Source organism: Drosophila bipectinata, chromosome 4, assembly GCF_030179905.1.
Source record: "Drosophila bipectinata strain 14024-0381.07 chromosome 4, DbipHiC1v2, whole genome shotgun sequence".
NCBI classification, from domain to species: Eukaryota; Metazoa; Arthropoda; class Insecta; order Diptera; family Drosophilidae; genus Drosophila; species Drosophila bipectinata.
The window spans coordinates 12,955,675-12,981,294 of NC_091740.1; the positions used below are offsets into that span (position 1 = coordinate 12,955,675).

The 25,620-nt window shown below is 37.6% G+C and overlaps 1 protein-coding gene across 1 annotated transcript in view; it reads right to left on the reverse strand.

The window, feature by feature from the left end:
• Nucleotides 1–16,038, reverse strand: part of yellow-h (L-dopachrome tautomerase yellow-h) — a 114,430-nt gene extending 98,392 nt beyond the window's left edge. The window contains exon 1 of the mRNA XM_043213377.2: nucleotides 15,714–16,038. Coding sequence (XP_043069312.1) covers nucleotides 15,714–15,937 — 224 coding nt within the window. The 5' untranslated portion in view covers nucleotides 15,938–16,038. The remainder of the gene's footprint in view (nucleotides 1–15,713) is intronic.
• Nucleotides 16,039–25,620: the final 9,582 nt, after the last annotated feature.

The window sequence follows — 25,620 nt, forward strand, 5'->3', positions numbered from 1 at the left end:
GTGTCGAAGCTGAATTATGGCGAGGAGCTTACCGGAGATATTATAAGTACTGGAAGTACTAACAATGGAAACACTGCACGAAGATTTTTAGCAACCAAATTTAGCTGCGCGCATAACAGGAGTACACTTAAGGGGGGAAATACAATTAAAAATTTATTTTTTTCGAAAAATTTTTTTTTGTCTTAATGTACTCTAAATATATCTGAGAATAAGCCTTTAAAAGCATAAAGCTGTCCGGTACTTATTTTCAAAGTAATACGCAATTTAGTGAGTGCGTGTCAGTGGTAAACTTTAGTGAGTGGTAAACTTTAAACGCTTCTACTGAAAAGTCGTGTTTTCAAAGTCGCCGTGCAATGTACAGGTCAGAGATTTCATTTAAATCGAATGCGGTTTTTTGCTTTATGTTTGAAATGAAATTCTCCACAACATGAATTAAAGGATTTTTCATATTTATTTGTTATAACATGTTTTTTTGACGAACAAAGTCGAAAAAAAGTGTGTTTTTTTTAAACATTTTTTTCAATTTCACATTTTTTCATGGAAAAACCATTTTTTTACATATGAAATAATTCATGTTGTGCGCTGTACCTCTAAGTTTAGTGCCCAGTTGCTGTTTTTTGTTTTAGACGTGATCCTGGGCCTGGAGACTGCACGGCGCAAAAGTTTATCCCCCAAAACACGACTCCACATTATTGATCATAAATGGGCTTAATTACAATATTTTTCGAAAAACTTGACTGATTTTTATTGCCCAATAATTTTCTAATAACATGCAAAAAGAATCGCTAAGATTCATTCAATTCCCTACTTGCATTTCACTCCCAAAGATAGGCCTCATTTTAGGCCTTTTAATTGTATTTCCCCCCTTAATGTTAATATTTCGAATTAGCGTTGTCCTGCGAGCATTGGCCTGTGGACATTACTTAAACACGGATGCATTCGGATCGTACGCTATGGAAACTGCAGAAATTTTTGTTAATAAATACCCTTGGTTTTACATGCCATCGTCTGTTTACAGAATTTTGGTTCATGGAGCAGACATCATAAACAGTTTTTGGGCTTTTTGTGCAAAGGAAGCGCTTAAAGCAAGAAATAAAGATTATCAAAACATACGCGAGAATAATACAAGGAAAAATTCAAGAAAAAACACAATGGAGGATATAATGAATACGCTTTTTGTTTTTCTAATCCTCTAATATCCTCAATGTCAAATGGCTCATCAATTTTGTCATCGAAAAATATTATTATGGACAAAGACGTCAAGAGCTTGCTTTTAGCAGAGAATTTTCGAACCGATTTTTACGACTCTGAAAGTCAAGACTTAGAATATTAATTTTTTGTACAATTTTTGTATAAAATGTATATGATTTGTAAATGTTGTAATGTATATATAATGTATATGTTTGCTTCTTGTATAATATTTGTTATAATTATATTTTCTACTCTTTTTCTTTTGAATAAAAAAATGTCATAAAAGTCTTTTTTTAAATATAAAAAAAAAAAAAAAAAAAACAAAATAAATTTTATTTTTGACCACATACTGCAAAATTGAATAACAAACCAAAAATAAAAAACCGATTGAAGATATCTCTAATATTTTAGAAGTTATTAATTAAATGCCGCTAGCTAGGCCGAATCGACCACTGTGTAACAGGGAGAAAAAAGGGGATTTTACCGATTTTTTTTGGCCAAATGAAAAAGCCAATCCAAAATTTTTAAATTAGGTTTTTTAATATTAGATGCGAAGTACAAAAAAAAAATTTTTTTTCGAATAAATCGAAAACAAAATGGCAGCTGTGCAGCATTTCGTCGTAGACCCTATTTTGTTAAAGGGAGTCCATGGCCGGACACCTAACGTCCTTAATTTTTGATCTAGAACAAAAAACCAAGATTGGTTAGTTTCTATACATCAACAGCTATCTATTGTAGCATACTTAGTTATTTTTGCGATATATTGATTTTTTGCAAAATGGTGAGTGATTAAAAAAAAGTGACAATTTTCATGAAAAAAAACGTCACAAAATTGTTGATGAAAACAAAAGTAAGAAATATAAAAATAATCCTACGTGTGTCGATGGACAAAGGTATTTTGAATATACTTTCAAAATTTCAGATCTACTGGTTAAGAGTCTTAATACTACGAATCTTAAAATTAAATTTTTTTTATATTTACACTATTTGACCTGCTCAGCGGCGTTTATCAATGTCTGTTTTAAATTTTTAGTTTAAAAAAAACTAAAAAAATAACAAACTTTACCTTTAGCACGTGCTTGCGACAAGAACTGCAAAAAGTAAGTATTTGCTTGGCCTCTTAAAGGTTAAGGCTCTGAAAAAAATACACCTTTCAGTTTGACAACACGTATATTAGGGGACCAAACCCTTTGACTTTGACAGCCGAATGGACTACCTTGTATAATTGTATCATGGTTGGAGTTGTGTCCGGCTGTCTCAAAAGAAGTGGTTTCGAGAAAAACTCGCTTAAAGTTTTAAGTACTGTGGGATATACCTGTAAGGCATCGCCGCTGAATGGAAAATTTCGACACTATGGCACTTATGCCGGACTAAACAAAGACCAAAGGAACTAGAGGTTAAGTGTGAAATTAAGCTGATGTTGGATGACTCGAAACCTTTTAGCAGTTCTCCGAGACGGATAGCTTATACAGAGAGAAAAAAGTTACAGAGCATATTAGACGAGTTCTTAAAAGAGGGAATTATTAGGTTAGTTAAGAAAAAACAGGTGATTTGCGTTTATGTGTGGATTACAGGAAGCTTAATAAGACAATGATTAAAGATTGTCTTGCCTCATGTGAAGTTGCCTTTAAACTGCTCCCCACACGAGTGGGTCCAAAAGTAAGGCTGATAATTTAAGGGCCTATGGCCGTGGCGAACGGGATGTTTTATTCTGAAATTGTTTAAATTAGCCTCACAATTCAGAATCTGAATCTTTATCTTAATCTTACCGCAGTGTGCCCTCCTACAATTCACAAGACAATGAAAAGGTTCTTTTTCGGCGGCATTCACATTACAGAGATCAGTATGCCCGTACTTCAAAGGGCCAAGAAATCCTCCCAAGATCGGATAACTTAAGAAATAATAAATTTTCCTACCAATACTGATTCTACCTATCGTTTACAATGTTCGACCGCAGACATCCGCGGCTCCGTGAAGAACCGCTTCACTCAAATCCAAAACTGCAAGTTTAGAGACGGGCCGCAACATTGTCCGAGATAGGCCATTATCATTCACACGCACAGTGGCGCGTCTGACGACTCCATCAGCTCCGCTGTAGACCTCTTCCACGATGCTCTTGCGTCACTCTCGTCTGCGTCACTCTCGTCTGGGCTCCGTTCTCCGGCATTACTTCTCGCGGCGCACAAGCGTGATACTCCATGACCCACCTCCTCCAGAAACGGTCTCGCAGCATGCGGGCAATGCTGGCGCCCGGGGCAAAAAATTCCGCCCCCTCGAATTAACATTAACATTTGGACGAATAACATTTGGAGTATTTTAAGTGTAAATAGGTTATTAATTATTAAAAGCTTATATGTTTGAAAAATTGTATTTCATATCGATTCGTTTGTCAGTTACAACGGAAAAAAAAATTATTTGTGTTTTTGCAAGACAAAAAAATAGTACTTTTAGAATATAACTTTTCTGGCCTTGATTGCCGCAAATTCAGCAATGATATCATTGTAGTCGAGTTATGCTGCTACTTCATTTTCGATAGATAGTATAGCTAAATTTGACAGCCTGTAAGGTTCATGGTTGTTCGGAGATAAGATTTTATCAATTTCAATTTACTGAATGATCGCTCACACGAAGCCACGGACAATGGTAGAGTCAGCAAAATTTTCAATGCCGTCAAAAGTGTTTAGTACTCCTCTAACCCCACTTCTCCCACTCTCTTGAGTGAGATCAAGACTTTCTCCCTTTTTGTCGGTTTTTTTCAGAAGAAAAATGACATCTTTGATATCGTGAAACAATTCCGTACTATTTAAATCATTAGAACAAAAATTTCAGCTAATGATTTGCATTTATCGTTAACTTCCAAAAGTTTTCTATTCAAAACTTCTTTATCGTCATCAAGATATTATTTAAAGTTGAAGAAAAATCCGAAGCGCTCATTCAGCACTCTCAAGCTAGCAAAACGAGTATTAGCTTCGATTGAAAGGCTGTCCAAAATTTCAACTAAAAAGCATCGTTTTTTTTTGTTTTCCACGCCTAATTTGAAGTAGTAGACATATATTTTTAGAACATCAAGAAATGGAAGGTTCAGTGAATAATATTTGATAAATAACATCGAAGCGTAAGTACCTTGAATAAATGTTGGAATAGAAAAACACTGCCTTGATTGGAATGTATGTAAACAAACACGCTCATAACCTAACACGTATACTGCTCTCTCTCTCTCTCTCTCTCACACTCTCTAAGCAAGAAAGTTTATTATGACGTTTCGAGCGTCCCATTTCCTTTGATCACATCATAAAACACTTACACTTGTATTCTATAGGTAGCGTTACATGCGCAGCACCGTGGGAAAATATGAATTCTCGAAACACATATTGCAAGTCAGACTCGATTTAGCGCCTCTTAGATTTGGCGCCCGGGGCGCTTGCCCCTTTCGCCCCCCCCCTAGATCCGCCACTGACTATCCCGCTTCCAAGCGATCCTCTGGAAGGGGTCCCATTATCGGCGGCATCGGCCGTGTCCGTTGCAACTTGCACTCGTCGCACGACGCGATTACCTCCTTCAACACTCGTCTCATCTTCGTGACCCAGAATCTCGTCCGGATCTGAGCAATCGTCGCATCCACGTTTTGATGCTTCATTTGGGCGTGGTAGTGTCTTACTACCATCTCCGTAAGACTGTGCCTGAGTGACAGTATCACAAGCCTCCTCGCACTGTACGGCATGGACAGCGCGGCATCAACTCCATAGTTGCGGCCATAGACTCACAGAACTCCATGTTCATCCAAGTAAGGCGCCAGACTTCGAATCTCGTTCCGCCGACTTCATCTCGTCGGGAAACAATTCCAATTGGGCCTGCCTGACTAACAGGTTCTCCGCGGCCTTACACTCCGTTGCAGTGAGTCCATAATCCTCGAGCTCGCTTTTCTGTTTGCGGCACCGGCGCGCAAGCCTCAGGACCCAGGCTGTGGTCCTCACCAGGCGACTGAAGCTCAAGAATCTCTGAAACGGGATGAAAAATTCATTCGATGCCACTCGATGCGAACTCACTGGGCATCTTCTCCTCATCAGATGCATCTGGAACATGCTCGGTTCCCTCCTAAGGTGCTGGCCAGCCGCTTGCTGGCTGCCTCAAAAATGCGGGACCGCTTAGCCACCGGGATTCCTCGGTGGCTCTGCGACCGCGTTGCATCATCCGATGCGTTGTCAGCTCCACGTTGAATCTGAAGTCATCCGTTCCTACCTGCCAACGCATTCTGGTTTTCTGGATGAAAACTGGCATAATTGACTGGAGCATAACTGAATTGGAAAGAGCAATCCCGTCTGGTAGCGTTGCCCCACTTTCACCGTAGTGTCTTCGAGGATCCTTTGGGCCCGCGCGTTGTCGCTGGCTGCGAATTGCACACAATACCAAGTGTCCATGGTCCAGTCCGATGAGCAACTTCGGCACCACGTTGCTGTAGGGCTTCATCGGCAGTCGCGAATCCGGTGGCGCGAGTTTCACACAATACCATGTGTCCATGGTCCAGTTCGATGAGCAACTTCGGCACCACGTTGCTGTAGGGCTTCATCGGCAGTCGCAAATCCTTATGCACGCCCTGGACATCTCGTCGACGTAACGTCTTCATCGGCAGACTCAAACTCGAAACGACGTACACGTTCCTCAACGGGTGGCGAGTGGGCTCCCTTCTGGCCCTTCCTTCAAACCATTGGATGTTCTGCTGTCGATGTTCGCCTCGCACTCCCAGATCCCTCCGTAGTTTTTCGTCAATCATCGTGACGGAGGATCCTTCATCCAAGAGCGCTTATGTGCTCCGTACAGTGTTACTGGCAGTATACGGAACAATAGTCGGCCTCCTTTGACGTCAATGCTTAAATTCTTCTGCACGGGAGCCTCCGCTGGCTGCGGGGCCCTTCTCTCCAGGCTGTTTCTGAGGACAGCCGACTGCTGGCTCCTCTCGTGGTTCCTGTAACCACCTCGTGCCGAAGACCTCCAGTCCGGGCTGCGTCTGGAAACTGCTGACTGCTAGTTTCCTCCGTTGTGGCGCCTGAAGCTACCTCGCTGCTTCGGCCATCTTTGCCTTTGCCACAAGCTCCTTCATGAGGGTGGGGTTCCCCAGCTGCTGCTCCGTCTTCTCCGACTGAAAGACGGCCGTGAGGTTACTCACTCGGGTTGCGAAGGGAACGATCCTCGCCAGGTGCTGCTCCGTAATCGGCGGCACCTCTTGCACGCTATTCAGCTGACTGCGTAAAAGATGCTCCGGGCGGCCAAACCTAAAGCGCAACTGCTCCATCACGGCGCTGACGTTCCCTGGGGGAATCAGCAACGACTTCACTGTCTCGCGTGCTTCATCCTTCAGCGCCTTCAACAACCTCTGGTTTTTCTTCAGGTCCGTGCAGTTGTCCTCGGGCTGCCCTCCAAATACAGGCAAGTCCGGGAGCCTCCCTGGCCCATTCGCTCCTTAGGCTCCATTCGGCGTCATCGAGGCGTAGGATCCAACAAATGGTGATGCAATTGCCACGTTGTGGATGCTCCCGCCAGGTAGCACGAATCCATGCGCTGTCTGCGCAGCACTTGTAGCACACAGTGGCTGCACAAGATTATTGCTAGTCATTGGCAATGGCGGTCCACTCCAAGATGGCGGCAGCGTGCAGGCCGCACTGCTAGCATCGACACCGCTATGTGGGACCCGCCTGACCCCGTTAATTGGGGCTTCACCGTTCGAAGTGGCTAATGGCGGTCCGCTCCAAGATGGCGGCCGCCCCAACGCTCCACTGTTGCCGCCATTTGGGCTTGGGCCAACTGCGATTGGCGGTGCTCACACTGTTCAAGGCTTTAACCTTCTTCAGCTCGTTCTCCAACGCCGTAATTCTTTCCAACAGGTACGACGTGAGTGGCTGGCCCACCTTCGGCTCTGAACTCGCAGCTGTGACAGCAGTACTCCTAGGTTGGGACGCTACTGTAGTCACCGTAGTGGCTGGGGGAAAAAACCGTTCACCAGCGGCCGGTTTTCTGCTCCACTACTCGCTGGCTGCCGATACGCTCGCGTTGTTGTAGGGGTGGCTTCCCCTCCGTTCAGCCGGGAACTCCTCCTGGGGAATGCTGCATCTCAGATCCAAATATGGCACTGCCCCAGCGCTCCAGCGCATGGCGGACCTCTGCCTTCTAGCCGCTGGATGCGGCTCCTTGTGCCTCCTGACCGATAGCTGCGGTCTCCTCAACTGACGCTGGCTGCGTCTCCCTGTCGCTGGCTGCGACTCTCAGCGAGTGTTTGGCGCTAGCTGCGCCCTCTATGTCGCTGGCTGCGACTACTCTATTGTAAGGGAAACGGGCCAAGAAATCCTTCCAAGATCGAATAACTTAAGAAATACTATATTTTCCCACCAATACTGATTCTACCTATCGATTACAATGCTCGACCTTCGACAATGATAACACAGCCACACAAAAGAATATATTTTTTCGGGTCTGGAGGTCAGACCATGTTTACTATATGTTTTTGGGGTTGCTGTATCCAATTCCGAGGTCCAAAAAACGCTAGCACGGCAGGGTTCTGACACAACCTTAAAAAACCTCATACAAAATTATTTTTGTAACATGTTTAATATATGTTTTCGGGGTCGCTTGAAAGGAATTGAAGCAGTTCCCAACAAAGTGCAAGGAGTTGGAAGCTTTTTGGGATTGCGTTCATACTGTAGAAGATTCATAAAGGATTTTTCGAGGATTGCAAAACCATTATATGATTTGTTGAAAAAAAATGACTTTGAGTTAGTTTATAAGTCGGGAAAGCTTATGCAACATGTAGATGCTTTAAGAAGGAATACTAACATATGTGTAGTAGAAAAGGTGAGTTTTGAAAACAATTTAGTTATATTTCAAGCGAAAGATGAAAAGTTTAAGAAAATTAGAATGAGGTTAGAAAAAGAAGATGATAAAATGTTTGAGATGAGAAATGAAATAATTTATAGGAACGCAAATGATGGAAAATTGTTGTTTTATGTTTCAAAAGAAATGGAAGACAAGATACTGTATAAATATCACAATGAGTTAGGTCACTTAGGTAGATATTAGGTTATGGATGCAATTGTTAGGACTTATTGGTTTGCAAATGTGAAAGAAAAAGTTGTTAGACATATTGATAAGGGTTTGAGGTGTGTAGCGGTTTCACTAAAGTCAGGAAAAAGAGAAGGATTATTACACAGCATTCCAAAAGGGAATGTACCATTTGAGATAATACATATTGATCACTACGGGCCAGATCACTAAGGGAAGGTCAAATAAACATCTTTTTGTTGTCATAGACGAAGGGTTTACAAAATATGTTAGGTCATATGCAACAAAAACAACAAACGAAAAGGAAGTTATCATAGCTTTGAAAGATTACACAGCCACACAAAAAAAAAAATTTTTTCGGGTCTGGAGGTCAGACCATGTTTACTATATGTTTTCGGGGTCGCTGAATCTAAATCCGAGGTCCAAAAAACCCTAGCACGTCAGGGTTCTGACATAACCTCAAAAACCTCATACAAAATTATATTCGAGTCCGGGGGTCAGACCATGTTTATTATATGTTTTTGGGATCGCTGAATCCGAATCAAAGGTCAAAATCCGAATCAAAAACTCTAGAATGTCAGGGTTACGTCATAACCTTAAAAAACCTCAAACAAAATTGTATTTGAGTCCGGTTGAAAACATACTATAAACATGGTCTGACCCCTGGACTTGAATATAATTTTTTATGAGGTTTTTTGAAAATATATAGTAACCCTGACATTCTGACATTTTAAGACCTCGGATTCGAATTCAGCGACCCCGAAAACATCAAGTAAACATGGTCTGACCCCCGGACTCGAATATAATTTTGTATGAGGTTTTTTAAGGTTATGTCAGAACCCTGACGTGCTAGGATTTTTTGGACCTCGGATTTAGATTCAGCGACCCCGAAAACATATAGGAAACATGGTCTGACCTCCAGACCCGAAAAAATATTTTTTTTTTGTGTGGCTGTGTTATTTAAGATTGTACAGTAGACCGACTTGTATCGTCTCGGATAGGGGCAGTTGTTTTACATCTGAGGATTTGGTAAGATAAGTGATTATATTGTGGTTAAAAATTTTGATTGTGCTGTTGGAGTTTCAAGAAAGTTAATACCCAAACATAAGGGTCCATTCGTAATAGACAAAGTTTTAAGAAATGATAGGTATTTTATAAACGATTTTGAAGGTTTTCAATTGTTATGTATTCCATATCAAGGTGTCTGTAGTTTCATTGCAAATGAAAATGAAGCTCGAATCTTATGTAATCTTTGTAAATAAATTACTAGTAGTATCTAAGTCAAATAGATGTAAGAATCAATTGTAAAATATCACAAGATCAGGGGATCTTAAAATGTCAGGACGGCCGAATTGTAGCAGGATTGCTACTTAGTGTATATATATATATTAACTGTAAATGTATTGCATAACTGTAAACTACTGTTAGTGTAATTCGGTGTTGCTGCTTGTTGTCGGTTCTGGCTCTCTCTGTCTCTTGGGCTCTCATCGCTCTCATTGCTCTTTCAGCGAGTTTTGAGAGTTAATGCTGATCGCGAGTTGAGAGCGGAGTCAGTCGAACACCAGCAGCGATCTGAAGCAGATCTAGTCATAGATCATAATACCATTTCCAATCTTTTAGTTATATGGCAGCTATAAGAAATGGCCGATCGTTATGAAATTTAGTAGGTCGGATTAACTGACCAAAAATATAATCTGTATCAAATTCCAATTTCTATCTTCAAAAACACGAAAGTTGGGTCATTTCCGATCGTTCAGTTATATGGCAGCTATATGATATAGTCGGCTTTATGAAATTTGGCAGGTTTTATTATTTTGGCAAACATAGTGCTCATGCAAAATTCGAACTCTCGTACTCTAAAAACACCAAAGTTATAGCATTTCCGATCAATAAGTTATATGACAGCTATAGGATATCGACGCATTTCCGCAAAAGTATCGTATGTTGTAAAATCCAATTTTACAGGAGAAGCTTTTTTTTTATTTAATCTCTTACAAACAATAAGCAAAATTATAAGATTTTTAAGCGATTAAAAACATTTGTTGTTGTATTTCTTTATTTTTGTGCGTTTGAAGGATTTCCATGCAAAAAATGGACATATCGTATGGACATACGATGATTTCGCGCGCACATTGAAAAGCACTGTACGATAAAATTGAAACCTAATTTTTATCGGAACTATAGGGTTTTCAGTTATAATATTTCATAGGGTAGTGAGACATTAGGTGCCTAACAATTTTGCATTAAAATCTCAATTTCGATAAAAAGCGACTTACGATACTTTTGCGGAAATGCGTCGATATATTCGGCCGATCGCGTTCCGACTTATACACTGCGTGGAAAGGAAAGAAGGGTGTGTGCAAAGTTTAAAGTCGATAGCTTTAAAACTGAGACTAGTTCGCGTAGAAACAGACTGACGGACATGCTCATACGAACTCAGGAGGTGATCCTGATCAAGAATATATATACTTTTTTATATACTGCGCTGCACATTTTTCGACAAAATAATAATACTCCTGCAAGGGTTTAAAAAAAACTGGGTGTGTTAGACTCACGCACGGCAGAAGTGAAACTTCTAAGTTGGTTGTTCCATGCATGCGAGGCCCTCTCTCATGTTAAATGAAAGGTTTCCATATTTTTATACCCTTGCAGAGGGTATTATAATTTTGGTCAAAAGTGTGCAACGCAGTGAAGGAGACATCTCCGACCCTATAAAGTATATATATTATTGATCAGGATCACCTCCTGAGTTGATATGAGCATGTCCGTCTGTCCGTCTGTCCGTCTGTCTGTCCGTCTGTCTGTCCGTCTGTCTGTTTCTACGCAAACTAGTCTCTCAGTTTTAAAGCTATCGTCTTGAAACTTTGCACACACCCTTTTTTCCTTTGCACGCAGTATATAAGTCGGAACGGCCCGGATCGGCCGACTATATCCTATAGCTGCCATATAACTGAACGATCGGAAATGACCCAACTTTCGTGTTTTTGAAGATAGAAAGCTGGAACTTGGTACAGATTATATATTTGGTCAGTTGATCCGACCTACCAAATTTTATTAGGATCGGTCGACTATATCCTATAGCTGCCATATAACTGAACGATCGGAAATGGTATTTGGTAGAAATATCAACTTTCGTATTTTTGAAGATAGAAGTTTGGGACTTTTTTTAGATTTTGTATTGTAATAAATTGGATTATATATTCCTATTCCCATAAGGATCGGCCAACTATATCCGATGTTTGCGATATATATCCGGTTTTAACTGCAAGGGTATATCAACTTCGGCTCCGCCCGAAGTTAGCTTTGCTTTCTTGTTTTTTATGTATTATTATTAAAAATCCGTGAGAACCCCGATCAATGTATTATAAGACTTCACTTCGAACATACCATTTAAGGTATGTTTCTATTATTAATCTTAGTTGATTTTTTCCGCTGAGCTGTTGTTGTCTTTCTGGCAACATTTTGTGTTATTGGTTGAGACTGTCGATGCACCTGTACCGTATGTTGTATATGTTTCTATGGGCTAAGGACTGGAGCAACAGGCGTATTGGGCTGAGGGACTTTTCGCTGTTGCTTTTCTTTTGATGGCATAATGTTTGCAGCACCAGTTTCAATCGATTTCAACAACTTCTAACGTTTTCGGTTTTCGTTCTCTGACGACGCTTTTTTAATCGCAGCTCGCGTTTTAGGTGGAGGTTTCGGAGGCCGTGCGAACTTTCGACGCTATCTGTTATTCCTACTGTATTCAGCCCATTTCGTTATTGTGGGTTTCGGCTCTGCATTTGTTGCTGCACTTGATGCTTGAAGCGCGTCCACCTTCGAATCCGTTGAAGAAATCACGTCCCTAGATCATATATATTAGTTTTCTTATTTTCCAATCAATTTTATATTCCGATTAAAAAGCGTATTAATTTAGTAAATTTATTATTCAAACCCACATGTTAACGAGGTTATGTATTCAAATCCCCCATTCGTGATGTATTTCATCGTACATTTATGTGATATATATTTTGATATATTTATTTGATATATTTACTTAATAAATATTTATCTTGGATTGCCATGTATTTTATCAGGCATATCGGAGACAACTATCTGTTGGTGAGTCCCATCTGATGCGCAAGTTTGCGTCACATCAGTCTCACTCTGACTCATTTTGCCTCAATTTTTGACTCAATTGTTCATCAACACACACTGAATTTCCTCTAAATAGTTACTCAATAAAAAAAAAATCAATAGCCGTAATACGTATGTATATTCCTTCGATTTAGCGACATTGTTAAAAACTATTAAGAATATCGCTTCGTTCAGTGTGAATCATAGGTCAACGCAATATCCCAACCTCGCTTCACACTTACTGAACGGCTGATGCACGGCGTGGGTAGTTTGCTATAGAGCAAACAGGGGAGAAAGAAAGGCATTCGAGAGAGAAGGGGAGAGGCGGCGTCTCGGTGGCTCCCTCACATGTTCGGCGCTTCCGATACGAGAGAGCGAATAGGCGAGAGTGGGAAGGAGTAGCTGCTCCTTGGCCCCGCCCATTTGACAGATTTCGGTAACTTACCGTTTCACTCGCCTATTTTTAAATCTGACTTGTGGCTCCCGACGCGCCTAAAGAAGTTTCACTTCAAAAAGCAGTGTGTTGGTGTTCTACTTCAGGGGCATTTGGTATATCCCTACAATTTAAAAACATTTTGTTGTTGAGAGCCGAAATCGTTTTTTTGTTTTTGTCGATTTCGACAGAACGATGCGATAAATTTCTTCTTTCCAGAAAATTGTCGGCTAAAATTTTATTTTAAAGTTTAGAATTTATTTTATAAAACAATGATTTTGTTTCATTTTAAAAACAAAGCTTTTAAAAAATACTTCTTCCCGTGTGGTATATTAGAATACTTTAAATCTATACTATACTTATTCCCTAAAATAGTATAGTTCCCATATAAAAGATTAACAAGCTTTAGAAAAAGTACATAATTTGGGTAATGCTATAGGTTCCGAAGGGTTTTTACCCAGGGAGAGTAATTTGCGATTATTTTCAATACTTTTTTAAAAATACATTAAAATCTCATATTTAAGATACTAAAACTACTTATCAGCTAGATCAACGCATTGCTCGCTGGCCCGCTGGTGGCACTTGCACATTTTTGTATATAGTTTCAAGGGATCGGTCGCAATTATATTTATACCCTTGCATTATTATAATTTTTGTCAAAAGTGTGCAACGCAGTTCGATAAATCCCCGACCCTATAAAGAATATATGTTCTTGATTAGGGTCACCTCCTGAGTTAATATACTGTTGTCCGTCTGTCGGTCTGTTTATACGGGGACTTGTCTCTCAGTTTTAAAGCTATCGACTTGAATCTTTGCACACACCCTTTTTTCCTTTGCACACACTATATATCCTAGGCCGACTATACCCTAGTTGCCATATAACTGATTGATCGGAAATGGCCTACCTTTGGTGTTTTTAGGGTTTTTAGGCATTTTTGCAGATTTATTTTGGAAAATAACTTTGGGCGGAGCCCAAGTTGATATACCCTAGCAGTTAAAACCGGATATATATCGCAAACATCGGATATACATAGTTGGACGATCCTTATGAGAATCTCACAATAAAACCAATTAATTTCAATACAATATCTAAAAAAAAGTCCCAAGCTTCTATCTTCAAAAATATCAAAGTTGGTATTTCTACCAAATACCCTTTCCGATCGTTCTGTTATATGGCAGCTGTAGATGGGTCGGAGATGTCTCCTTCACTGCGTTGCACACTTTTGGACAAATTTATAATACCCTCTGCAAAGGTATACAAATGTTTGTAAAATTTTTTGCAATAAAATGATGAAAAAATCAAATAGGTATGGATAAGAAGCGTTTCGAGAGTAATAAGGCGGGTTGGTTAACCAAACATTAGTTTCTTTTGGATGAGGATAATAAATTGGATTCCATCCTCAATGTACAAAGTTTTGATTCACGGGCGGATGTAATCGAAAATTTACCACTTCCGATCGGAATGATGTCAGAAGAAGCCCAAAACAAAGATTTGAGAAATTTTCGCTTGAGCAACACGCCTAAAAACTCTTTCAAAAACACAATGAAGGATCTTTTTTACTTATTGTTGGTATCGTCAGATCCATTAATAACAAGCTTTTTTAAAAGTTCGGCCAATAACTCGAGCAAGGCAGTTTCCTTTGAGATTGAAGTCCAAAATCTTTTTATGGACAATCTTATCTTACAATGCTCCAGAAGAAAATTCAGATTCTGACTCAGAAAACAATTTTGACTAGGACAATTGAAACTTGTTTAATTTGTAAAACTACACCTTTAAAAAAAAATAAAATTTACTTAATTAAAATTACCAAATTTAATTTTTTATTGGGTTGACACTCTATAAAAATTTCAAAACTTTTTAAAATTATCATTATTTTTAAAATTTATATCTCTGACGCTAAGTTACCCAGATTGGCCACTGGGCGCCGTTCGGGTCGTACAGAAGAAGCTATTGCTACTGTAGAGCGTAGCATTGAGGAAGACCCGAATGAGTTCATCCGCCATCGCGAAATCTGTGGGATGAACTGACCAAAAATAGGATCTGTACAAAGTTCCAACTTTCTGTCTTCAAAACCGAAAGTTTCGTAATTTATTTTGGACAAAATTAAAATACCCTATGCAAGGGTATAAAAATAAAAATATAATTAATACTTATCAATTAAAAAAAAAACTTTTATTTACAAACCTTAAAAATCAAAATATATCTATATTTTTCAGTGATATTTTAAATTGTAATAATTAAAATTTTAAATTTTAAAATACCGGTGACGAAATTGCATGCCACGTCCACGTCTTGAAATCATTTTTGGAACAAATGCAATATGGTATAAGCCTACAAAGGTAGGTATTTTATATACAAAAGCTATAAAATACAACATATTATTAAAAAGCCAGTGTCTGTCTTGAGACTTCAGATTCAAAAGTTGTTTTGACTTATAAGGGTATAACAAATTGGTAGAAAAATAAATATGACCAACTAAAAAAAAAATCATATTGCCTAAGTGCTTAAAAAAAGCTTCCATTGAAACAGTTCTTCAAGAAATTGAGCAATGGTGATTATAAAAGTTTTTTACTCAACGAGTACCGAAAATAAAAAGGTTTAGACAACTAACACAAAGTTGTTAGAATTATTAGAAACATAAACTACCCCAAGACGGACCCGAATTTACATTGCAAAAATGGGATCAAATTTACCGATCATAAAAAGCTTCAACATTCAACATAAGACTAGTTCGAGTAAAGACTCAGAAAGAAATAGTAACCAAAAATAAAAAAAAATTTAATATATTAAAAATTAATAATTTAACCGGTTCAAATTAAATAATTTAACCGACAACAACATTCATTTAAAGAATTCAAAATATAATTTTTAAGGTCTTTTACAATTAAAAAGTTTTAAGTATTTATATAAAACAAAGGTTACCCATTTTGAATGGCCTTTTGACGATCAACAAAGGTTGGATACACAAAGTCTAGATACTTCCACTCATTAACTATCACAAAATGACTTTCACTTTCAAAGCTTTGAGCATTCGATGGAATCGTATGTTTATTATTTTGTGAAATTGTTGAAACAGTAATATTTATTCTGCCCAGGAAAATTAATTGTATTGCCACAATAATGTTTTTTAAGATTAAGTTCTTCATTTTTTTTAGCGTTCTTTCCTAATAAGCACTTGTATTAAATTATTTGATACAGCAGCGATATATTATTGAAGTAACTTTGAGACAAGTAAAGTAACTAAATGCGTTTATTAAAGTTTTTTAGCAACTTCAAATCCATAAAGCTTTTGAAAAGCTTTTGTAAAGCATTTTTTAAATGAAAAGCGCATTTAAGTGGTATTAAGCTTTTTCAAAAGCTAATCGAGTTAACATATGTTATAACCAGGATGAGCAACTGCAAAAGTCGAAGTCTCCGACTATAAGATACCCGATAGTCTTTTTACTTGTTCATAAAACCCATTCCCACCCAACGAAAATTATTGGCACACAGCGGCAGCTTTGCTATACATATGTATACATACATGTATATGTAAATCTATACGTAATATGTAATAACTATACCTATTAAAGCCTCTAGGATCTTCGTGGACCTAAACTTTTTTAAAAAATTATTGTCAAATAAAATATTTTGTTAAAAATCCTTTCCATTATTCTACATTCGAAAGTATTTTGTTGTTGAGTTGCCTAGTTGAACGATTTTTTGTGTTTGTCGATTTTGACAGAACGATGCGATAAATTTCTTCTTTTCAGAAAATTGTCGGCTAAACTTACGTGCTTTTCACGCTCGGATTTTTGTGTGCTGATTGTGCTGCTGCTTTTGAATTTTTATACCCTTGCAGAGGGTATTATAATTTTGGTCAAAAGTGTGCAACGCAGTGAAGGAGACATCTCCGATCCTATAAAGTATATATATTCTTGATCAGGATCACCTCCTGAGTTGATATGAGCATGTCCGTCTGTCCGTCTGTCCGTCTGACCGTCTGTCCGTCTGTCTGTTTCTACGCGAACTAGTCTCTCAGTTTTAAAGCTATCGTCTTGAAACTTTGCACACACCCTTCTTTCCTTTGCACGCAGTATATAAGTCGGAACGGCCCGGATCGGCCGACTATATCCTATAGCTGCCATATAACTGATTGATCGGAAATGGTATAACTTTGGTGTTTTTAGAGTTAGAGAGTTCAAATTTGACATGAGAGCTATTTTTGGCAAAACTTTACGTCATGCCAAATTTCATAAGGATCGGCCGACTATATCCTATAGCTGCCATATAACTGAACGATCGGAAATGACCCAACTTTCGTGTTTTTGAAGATAGAAAGCTGGAATTTAATACAGATTCTTTTTTTAGTCAGTTGATCCAACCTACCAAATTTCATTAGGATCGGCCGACTATATCCCATAGCTGCCATATAACTGAACGATCGGAAATGGTATTTGGTAGAAATATCAACTTTCGTATTTTTGAAGATAGAAGTTTGGGAGTTTTTTTAGATTTTGTATTGTAATAAATTGGATTATATATTCCTATTCCCATAAGGATCGGCCAACTATATCCGATGTTTGCGATATATATCCGGTTTTAACTGCAAGGGTATATAAACTTCGGCTCCGCCCGAAGTTAGCTTTCCTTTCTTGTTTTTTATAAAGTTCAGTAAAATATTAAATAATCTTAGTTTTTTGATTAGTTTTATTTTTTATTTTTTAATTTTTTAATAAAGAATTTTCTTTTTCTTACATTTTTTGTTTGTTGTTAATTTTATTCTTTTTTGTTAATTTAATTTATTTTTCAAATCATTTATTTTATTTTATTTTAAAAACAAGACATTACAAAAATACTTCTTCCTGCATTGAATATACTATACGTATACCACAAAATAGTATAGTTCTCATTAAAAAGATTAGCAAGCTTTAGGTTTCTAAGGGTTTTTTCCCTGACAAAATAAATTCAAGTCTTTAAGATCCTAAAACTACGTATCAGCTAGACCAATGCATTGCCCGCTGGCCCGCTAATGGCACTTGCACATTGTTGTAGATGGTTTCAAGGGATCGGTCGCAACTATATTTATACCCTTGCAGAGGGTATCATAATTTTTGTTAAAAGTGTGCAAAGCAGTGAAGGATAAATCCCCGACCCTATAAAGAATATGTATTTTTGATCAGGACCACCTCCTGAATTGATATGAGCATGTCCTTCTGTTCGTCTGTCTGTTTCTATCCAAACAAGTATCTCAGTTTTAAAGCTATCAACTTAAAACTTTGTATTTTGAAACATAGAAGCTTGGAACTTTTTTTAAATTATGTATTATAATAAATGGGTTTTATAATAAAATTTTATATCAACTTCGGTTCCATCCGTTCCAATTTAGCTTTCCTTTCTTGCATTCCTTTTTTTAAATTTCTTTTTACTTTTTGCTGAGGGTTTAATCCCTTAAAAATTTTTCAAATCCCTTTCAATTTTAAAAGTTTTCTTCTTTACGCCTCTCTGAGTAGCACTCTTTCTACAAATTTCTTTACTCTCGGATCTATCCCCGCTATTCGCACGTCATTCGGCCACAATCCTTGGGTCGGCAGTTGCTGCCGCGCTGATGAAGATAAAAATGAACGCAGAAACTGTTTGGCGCAGTATCTGCAGTAATGGTGTAGTACGAACTGGTCTTATTATGCAACGTCAAAAGCTTTTTAATGGAGATCAAATTCAATTTTATGGCGATGCCAAACAATTTCCTCTTCCGATGCTTTAAAACCAAACCTCCATTGTCAACTTTACCATTGACGTGGTGAGAAAGGAAAGCATAGCTACTACCAATCGCACAAGAGCTTTAGAGCAACAGATGACCATTACCAACAAGTAACGAGGAAAGTAACAGGCCCCACAGCTGAAGCCTTCGTTTGTTATCCTCACAGCTCAAATGAGTTTACTTCCAAATTCCAACAGCAGATGCAGAGTGGACTCCAGCAAGATATTTTTGAAAATCTACCAATTTAACCAAGGGATCTTTGGAAACAAGACAAAATGGAACTTCAGGCTGTACGCAACGGAATGTCATCCACCGTCATTAGCATAAAGCAGTGGTCGGCACCCCAATACATTGATATGATTTTACCGCATTAGTGTTAGTAACGAATAGCAGAAACCCAGCCAACCATATGCGGAGCGCTCCGAACTAGGAGTGTTAACGGACTCCCAAATTTATACCGCAAAGGTGTGTTTCCGGAGCGCTCCGAAAATGGAGCGAAAAAGGAGTCCCAATGTAGCACCTCTTCGGAGTGTTTGCGGAGCCCTCCGAAGCAAAGAATAAAAAAGGCTCCCAAAGTCCCACCGTCTCGGAGCGTTTTCAGAGCTTTTCTTTGCTGCTCTTCTATTTTTCATATGTTTCTCGTGCAATCTTCCGTTATTATTTTGTGCGTTTTGTTTTCTTTTCTTTTTGTGCGTTTTGTTCTTCTTTTATGCAAGTTAGTCAGTGCAAATTTTCGATTCCACGTGGTGCGTGCGTTTTTAAAATTTATTGATTGTTTTGTGTTTACACAATTTGTTAAAAATTTACAAACGAAGACTCGTAGAAAAACAATCGAATAGAATAATAGCTTCGTTAACTGACAACAGCAACGTTCGAAATGAAGCAATCATTGAAGTAAGCGGGGATTTATTGACAAATAATATTATCTCAGACCCCGTTTTCACCATAGAATGTGCTGAAGGGGTAAATTTCAGCGATAGCTCGGGCGCAGAAGATGAAGAGTACGAAAGAGTAGACGATTGCGAGTCAAACGGATTCTCGTCAAAACTAAAGGAAGAGTTAGCAGAGTGGTGAATATTATTTAATATTTCAGGATCTGCCATTAATGGGCTTTTACAAATTTTACGTCGCTATTGCTGTAAGTTAAGTGCCGACTATCGATCCCTTAAAAAAACTCCAAGGCAAGGGCCTAGCGTTGTGATGGGAAGTGGAAGTTATGTTCATTAAGGTGTCAATGATTGCTTAACAGATTTCTTTGAAAAAAATACATTTCCAAAAAAAAACCATAAGGCTTAATGTCAATGTAGATGGACTACCTTTATATAAAAGTTCAAAGCGGCAAGTGTGGACTATTTTAAGTAATGTGAACAATACTTCTCCAGTGCTTGTTGCGGGTGCTTTTGTGGGTGATAGCAAGCCTCCAAACGTTGATGACTTTGTTTCAGACTTCGTTTCGGAAATGAAAGAACTATTTCAAAATGGGTTTACTTATAAATCGGAAAATTTTGAAGTGCAAATAAGAGCATTCATTTGTGATGCACCGGCGCGTTCGTATATGCTTGGTGTCAAAGGTCATTCCGGTTATTTCAGTTGCGTTAAATGTCACCAGCGGGGTGAAGCTTACAAGAATAGAATTATTTTCAAGCCTGAAATATCGCCGATACGTACTAACGAGGAATTTCCAGCAAAAAAAAAAACACAAACTATCACAAGATTAATGGCGCATTAAAAATTGAAGAGTTGCCAATAAATATAGTTGACACATTCGCGTTGGACTATATGCATGTAGTTTGTCTCGGTATAGTAAAAACATTGATGGTAACATGGCTAAAAGAAAAAGGTCAAGACTATTCTCTCACAACAGAAAAAATAGTCCTTCTCAATGAAAACTTATTATCATTGAAAAATAGCATGGGAAAAGAGTTTAACAGGAAACCCAGAAATACTTCTGAACTAGAGCGATGGAAAGCGACTGAATTTCGGCAATTTCTTTTGTATACCGGTCCAGTGGTACTTAGAAATGTATTGACAAAGGCACGTTATGAACATTTTCTGCAGTTAAACGTTGGCATTCGTATACTTCTTAGTCCAGAATATTGTATTACAAAAAATGCGTGTGCCAAAGCACTGCTTTACAGCTTTGTGGATTTATTGACCACTCATTACAGTCCCATTTTTTTAAAATATAATTTCCACTGCTTGCTACATCTCTCTGACGAGGTTTTTTTATATAGAGATACATTAGATTCTTTTAGCGCATTTAAATTTGAGAGCTTCTTATATAAAGTGAAACAAGTGGTTGAAAACGGAACAAACGTAAGCAGCCAAATGTATAATCGCATTGTTGAAATGAGCGTTAACTGTCCAAAAAGAACACAACTTTTCAGTTCTATTTTAAAAAAAGATTCGCGTGGTTATATAATTTTAATTCAGGCAAATACACTTTTCTATTCTATACATTTTCCTAATAATTTTTATATGGTGGGATCGCACATTTTTAAAATAAAATTAATCGAGCATGGAACAAAGTGCTTAGTTGTTCAGTCAAACCAAGTATTAAATCTTGAAGATTTTTTTTACGAGCCATTAAAGTCCAGTTTGGTACATTTATTTTGTTCACAGTCACTTATGTTAAGTGACGAAAATTGTACACATAGCCCACAACATCGAAATTCAATGACCCACAACATCGAAATTCAATGGTAAGTGTATCATATATATTATATTATATGGTACGTATAATCCATAATTACCATTTCTTGCTTTTAAGATGACCAAGAGAATATGCCATTAAATGATTCTCATAGAAGTTTGGAACCCAATATTAACTCGACGAGACTTGAACACACTGGTAAGATAGTTAATGATATTAATTAAAATTTAAATAATATAGTATGTATAATCGTTCCCTTTCACAGATTTGCTGCAAGAAATTTTAAAAAATACCATCGAAATTAAAAACACATTAAAAGGTTTGCTTCACTTTGTTTAAAAACCTTATTTTTTAAAAAAAATATAACTTATGAACTTCATTTTTTTCAGACTTAACCCATCGAGTTGAAAAGCTCAAAGATGATAATAAAAAATCACAAAAAAGTTGATAACGCCAAAAAAAGAAACGCCCATTCTGCAAAGTCCGTTTAAAACAGTCGAGGCGTTTGAGAAGCTCGAGGAACAATTAAAAAATTGCCTGAACTTAGCGACAAATTTCAAAATGAAATTATCCGGCAAGAGGCAAGCGATCCGTCAAAATTCATTCGAATAATATGGCGCAAAATTTTGAATGACGCGCGACGTCGTTATACTCCTGGAAAGGGACACCGAAAAAGAAAGCTGTTGATGTGATGGCAATCACCAACGCATTTATGGGAGCCTTCAAAATTTGTAGGAGCAAACAAAGAATTTGGTCGAGCCAGCGCAAAATGGTTTCAGACGGCAAAAGAACGCAATTTAAATAAACTTAACAAAAAAATTTAACAAAATGTAGTTTAATTAAAAATATGTTTAAATGTTCATTACTAATTGAATTACTTATCATTCCTACATAAGCATTTTGAGAAACCGTAGGGACTCCTCTACGGAGTATTTTAGGTGCACAAAAAAGGACTTCTCTACGGAAAATTTTAGGTGCACAAACAAAATCCCAAAGTACTCCGCCTAGGTTATCTTTGGATGATTTTAGGACTCCTTTTCTTAATAATTGGAAGCAAAGAAAGCAGTCCGCACGGTGTCCCTGCGGTTTATCTAAGGGAGCATTCTGGGACTCCGAAATTACTTATTCTAGGAGTCCGCAGGGCACACTGTTTTCATATATTTTGAAATGACACTTTTCTCCCAAAAACATGCTCTTCCGGACACTTTTAGGAGCGTCCCTAGGAGGCTTTGCGGTCCGCACAGGGAATCCTAACGGAGGACCGTGCGGACTCCGCTGGTTGGCTGGGAAGTACATAGGCTGTGAGCATGACGTTTCACACATTTATACTGTGTGTGTGTGGCAGAGCTCGGGAAGATAAATTTTCTATGCCCCCGAGATAGGGCCGTGCCGACCTCTGGCATAAATGCAACAGGTACAATAAGCATGCCCTCAGGTTGCACAGCCCCCAATATCAATATAATCTTGACTACGTTTAACACTATTTCTATATTTATACGATGGCAAGCACGATTTCTTGAATGCGTGACATAGAAATAACCCCTGCTTATGCGACACATATCATTTCGTGATTTTATTTTAGTAGAGATGCCAGCCCGATAAGATTAGGTATTTTCGTCTGGTCAAACTTTCACAAAAAGTGAAAAACCCAGCAACGCGATAGATAAACTTAAATTCTTCATTTACAATCGCTAAATAAGAACCGAAAAATTTATTCCCAAAATCGCTGATTGGAATTTTATTAAGATTCAACTTTTATGCACGGCGTTGCCATCTAATTTGTACTAGAGGTCTGCCGGAATACATTCTTATTGCCTCAGCCATAGAATACATCCGAATGGAATAGAATGAATGAGTGCAAGAGACACAACGAATTGAATGAGAGGGAGTGAGAGTGTGAGAAAGCATTGTAACTCATGGGCATTTTCTTGCTTTGAAACAGAGTGAGTTGGTGTGGGAAGTAAAAAGAGTGCTTTTGGAATGAGGAATGCAGCCGAATGTCTCGAATGGTTTTTAACACACTCTATGCATTCATTTATTTTCTTCTGTTGCGCAAAACGCTTCTTAAATACTTCCTTAATAATGAGGGAATTGACCGAAAGGTGAATTATGATAGAGTGTTTTTTTACTTTGGTTTTTAACTGTTATTATTATTTTCTTAGTGTTTATTGTTTAGTTTTTCCAAATTAAATTATTTTGCAAATTTTTTTAGCGGCAAAATTGTGCTGGAAAATTATTTATTCATAAATATTGAAAATATTTTTACATTTATATAAGTAAAATATGTAAAATAAAATATACAGCATAATAATGAATATTTCTGGAAAAAAAATCAATGACTTAATTCACTTTTGAATTATTTTATTATCAGCGTCTAAAAATACAGGCAAATATGCATAGTTGTATCGTACATTCAAGAATGCATTCGAAACAATTCGAATGCGAACTGTAACTCTAACTCATTCAATTCGGTTTTTATCCCCCGAATGTTGTGCGAGTGAGACCTACACAGTCGCACTCACTCATTCATTAATTTTCGTCTCAGCATTCTATCTCACTCAATTCATTTTCGAGGCTGTGCATTTGAATGTCGTTTTTTAGCTATTCATGCAGACCTCTAATTTGTACCACCAATTCATGCTGAGGCTGAATCATTGCCAACTTTCGTGTTGTTGGGGGTTAACCTGTAGTTATATATTAATATCCGGATCGAATGACCGAAAATAATACGCAGGCTTTTGACTTGGATTTTTGTCTACACCGCTTTATTTCACACATACTTATATACATAACTTATTTTTAGTGTTACCATTCTTATTATACCCTTAAGGTATAATAATAAGGATCGGCCAACTAAATCCGATGTTTGCGATATATATCCGGTTTTAGCTGCAAGGGTATATAAACTTCGGCTCCGCCCGAAGTTAGCTTTCCTTTCTTGTTTTTTTAATTAATCTTTTGGAACTTAACAAGGTATTTTTGAACACTGTCTCTTCCCGTTGTCATCTTTTTAAATTCAAATAATAAGAAATAGTAATATTAATATAACATTCTCCTCCCAAGTATTGCCTTGTAAGATAATTCAATTTGGCAATACTTACTTAGTTTTGGCCAAACATTTCTTGGTAAATCTGGATCCATGACCAGCACAATATCACCTTCTTTCAAATTATCAAATTTTTTAACCCACTTGCGGCTGCACAATAGAAATCTATATTCTTTTCTCCACTTAACCCAAATAATATCAGCCAGTCTTTGAGAAGCCCTCCACATGTTTAACAATTTCATGTCTCCATCCGATATATAACAGTGGAAAGATTCTCTATAGTTCGGTCCGATCAACAAGTCATTTGGCGTAATTAATTCAGAATCCGGTAAATCAGAAGACACAAACAAAAGAGAACGACTATTCATCATGAATTCAATTTCGCAAAATAATGTTTTAAGGGTATGTTCCTTTGGAAATCGTTCCATAAGTACAAAACATAAATATTTCTTAACTGATTGAATTAATCTTTCCCATGCTACTTCCATATGAGGCGACAAAGGGGGATTGAATGTCCATGTGCAATTTTTCTGGGACAAGAATTGAGTCATTTCGTTTTTTGACCAATTATCTATAATCAATTTAAGATCCTTACTTGCTCGTTTAAAATTGGTTCCATTGTCTTAATATAATTCTATTGAAAAACCACGACGGAAACCGAACTGACGAAAGACATGCATAAATGAGTTGCAAGAAAAGTCCTCTGCTATTTCTAGATGAACAGCCCGGGTGGCCATACAAGTAAAAATTACCCCATATCGTTTTACATGACTCCTGCTTACCAACACCTCGATGGGACCAATATAATCTAAACCAATTTTTAAAAAAGCTCTTTCGGTTGGTTCAATTCTACATTTTGGAAGTTGTCCTATTGAAGCAGTCTGTGGTTTGGCACGCCTATTTTTACAAAATTGGCAATTACGAATTATTTTCTTGACCGAATTTCTACATTTTATTATCCAGTATTTCATTCGCAAATTGGAAATGACGGTTTCGGTACAAGTGACAGTTTTTTTGATGAATAGATTAGAAGTGTAGTTATTGGTTGGTCATTACTCAATAGAATCGGATTTTTAGCGTTCATGTCGTAATCATCATAATTTAAATTATCCAATCTACCTTTCAATCTAAGCAATCTATCAGTGGATAAATGCAGTGGGAATGATTTTAGACGACTTGAATTCCCTATAGCTTTTCCTTTTTGTACATTTTGAATTTCAGCTTGAAAGGAATCAGATTGTATCTTTTTGTAAATAACGTCTTCGGCATTATTCAATTCCTTTGCTGTAAGTTCGCCAAAAGCTGGATGTTCTTTATTACCTTTGAAATTGTTCACAAATCGTAGTAACCAAGCTGTTGTTCGTAAATACCTCGTTCAACTAGAAAATCT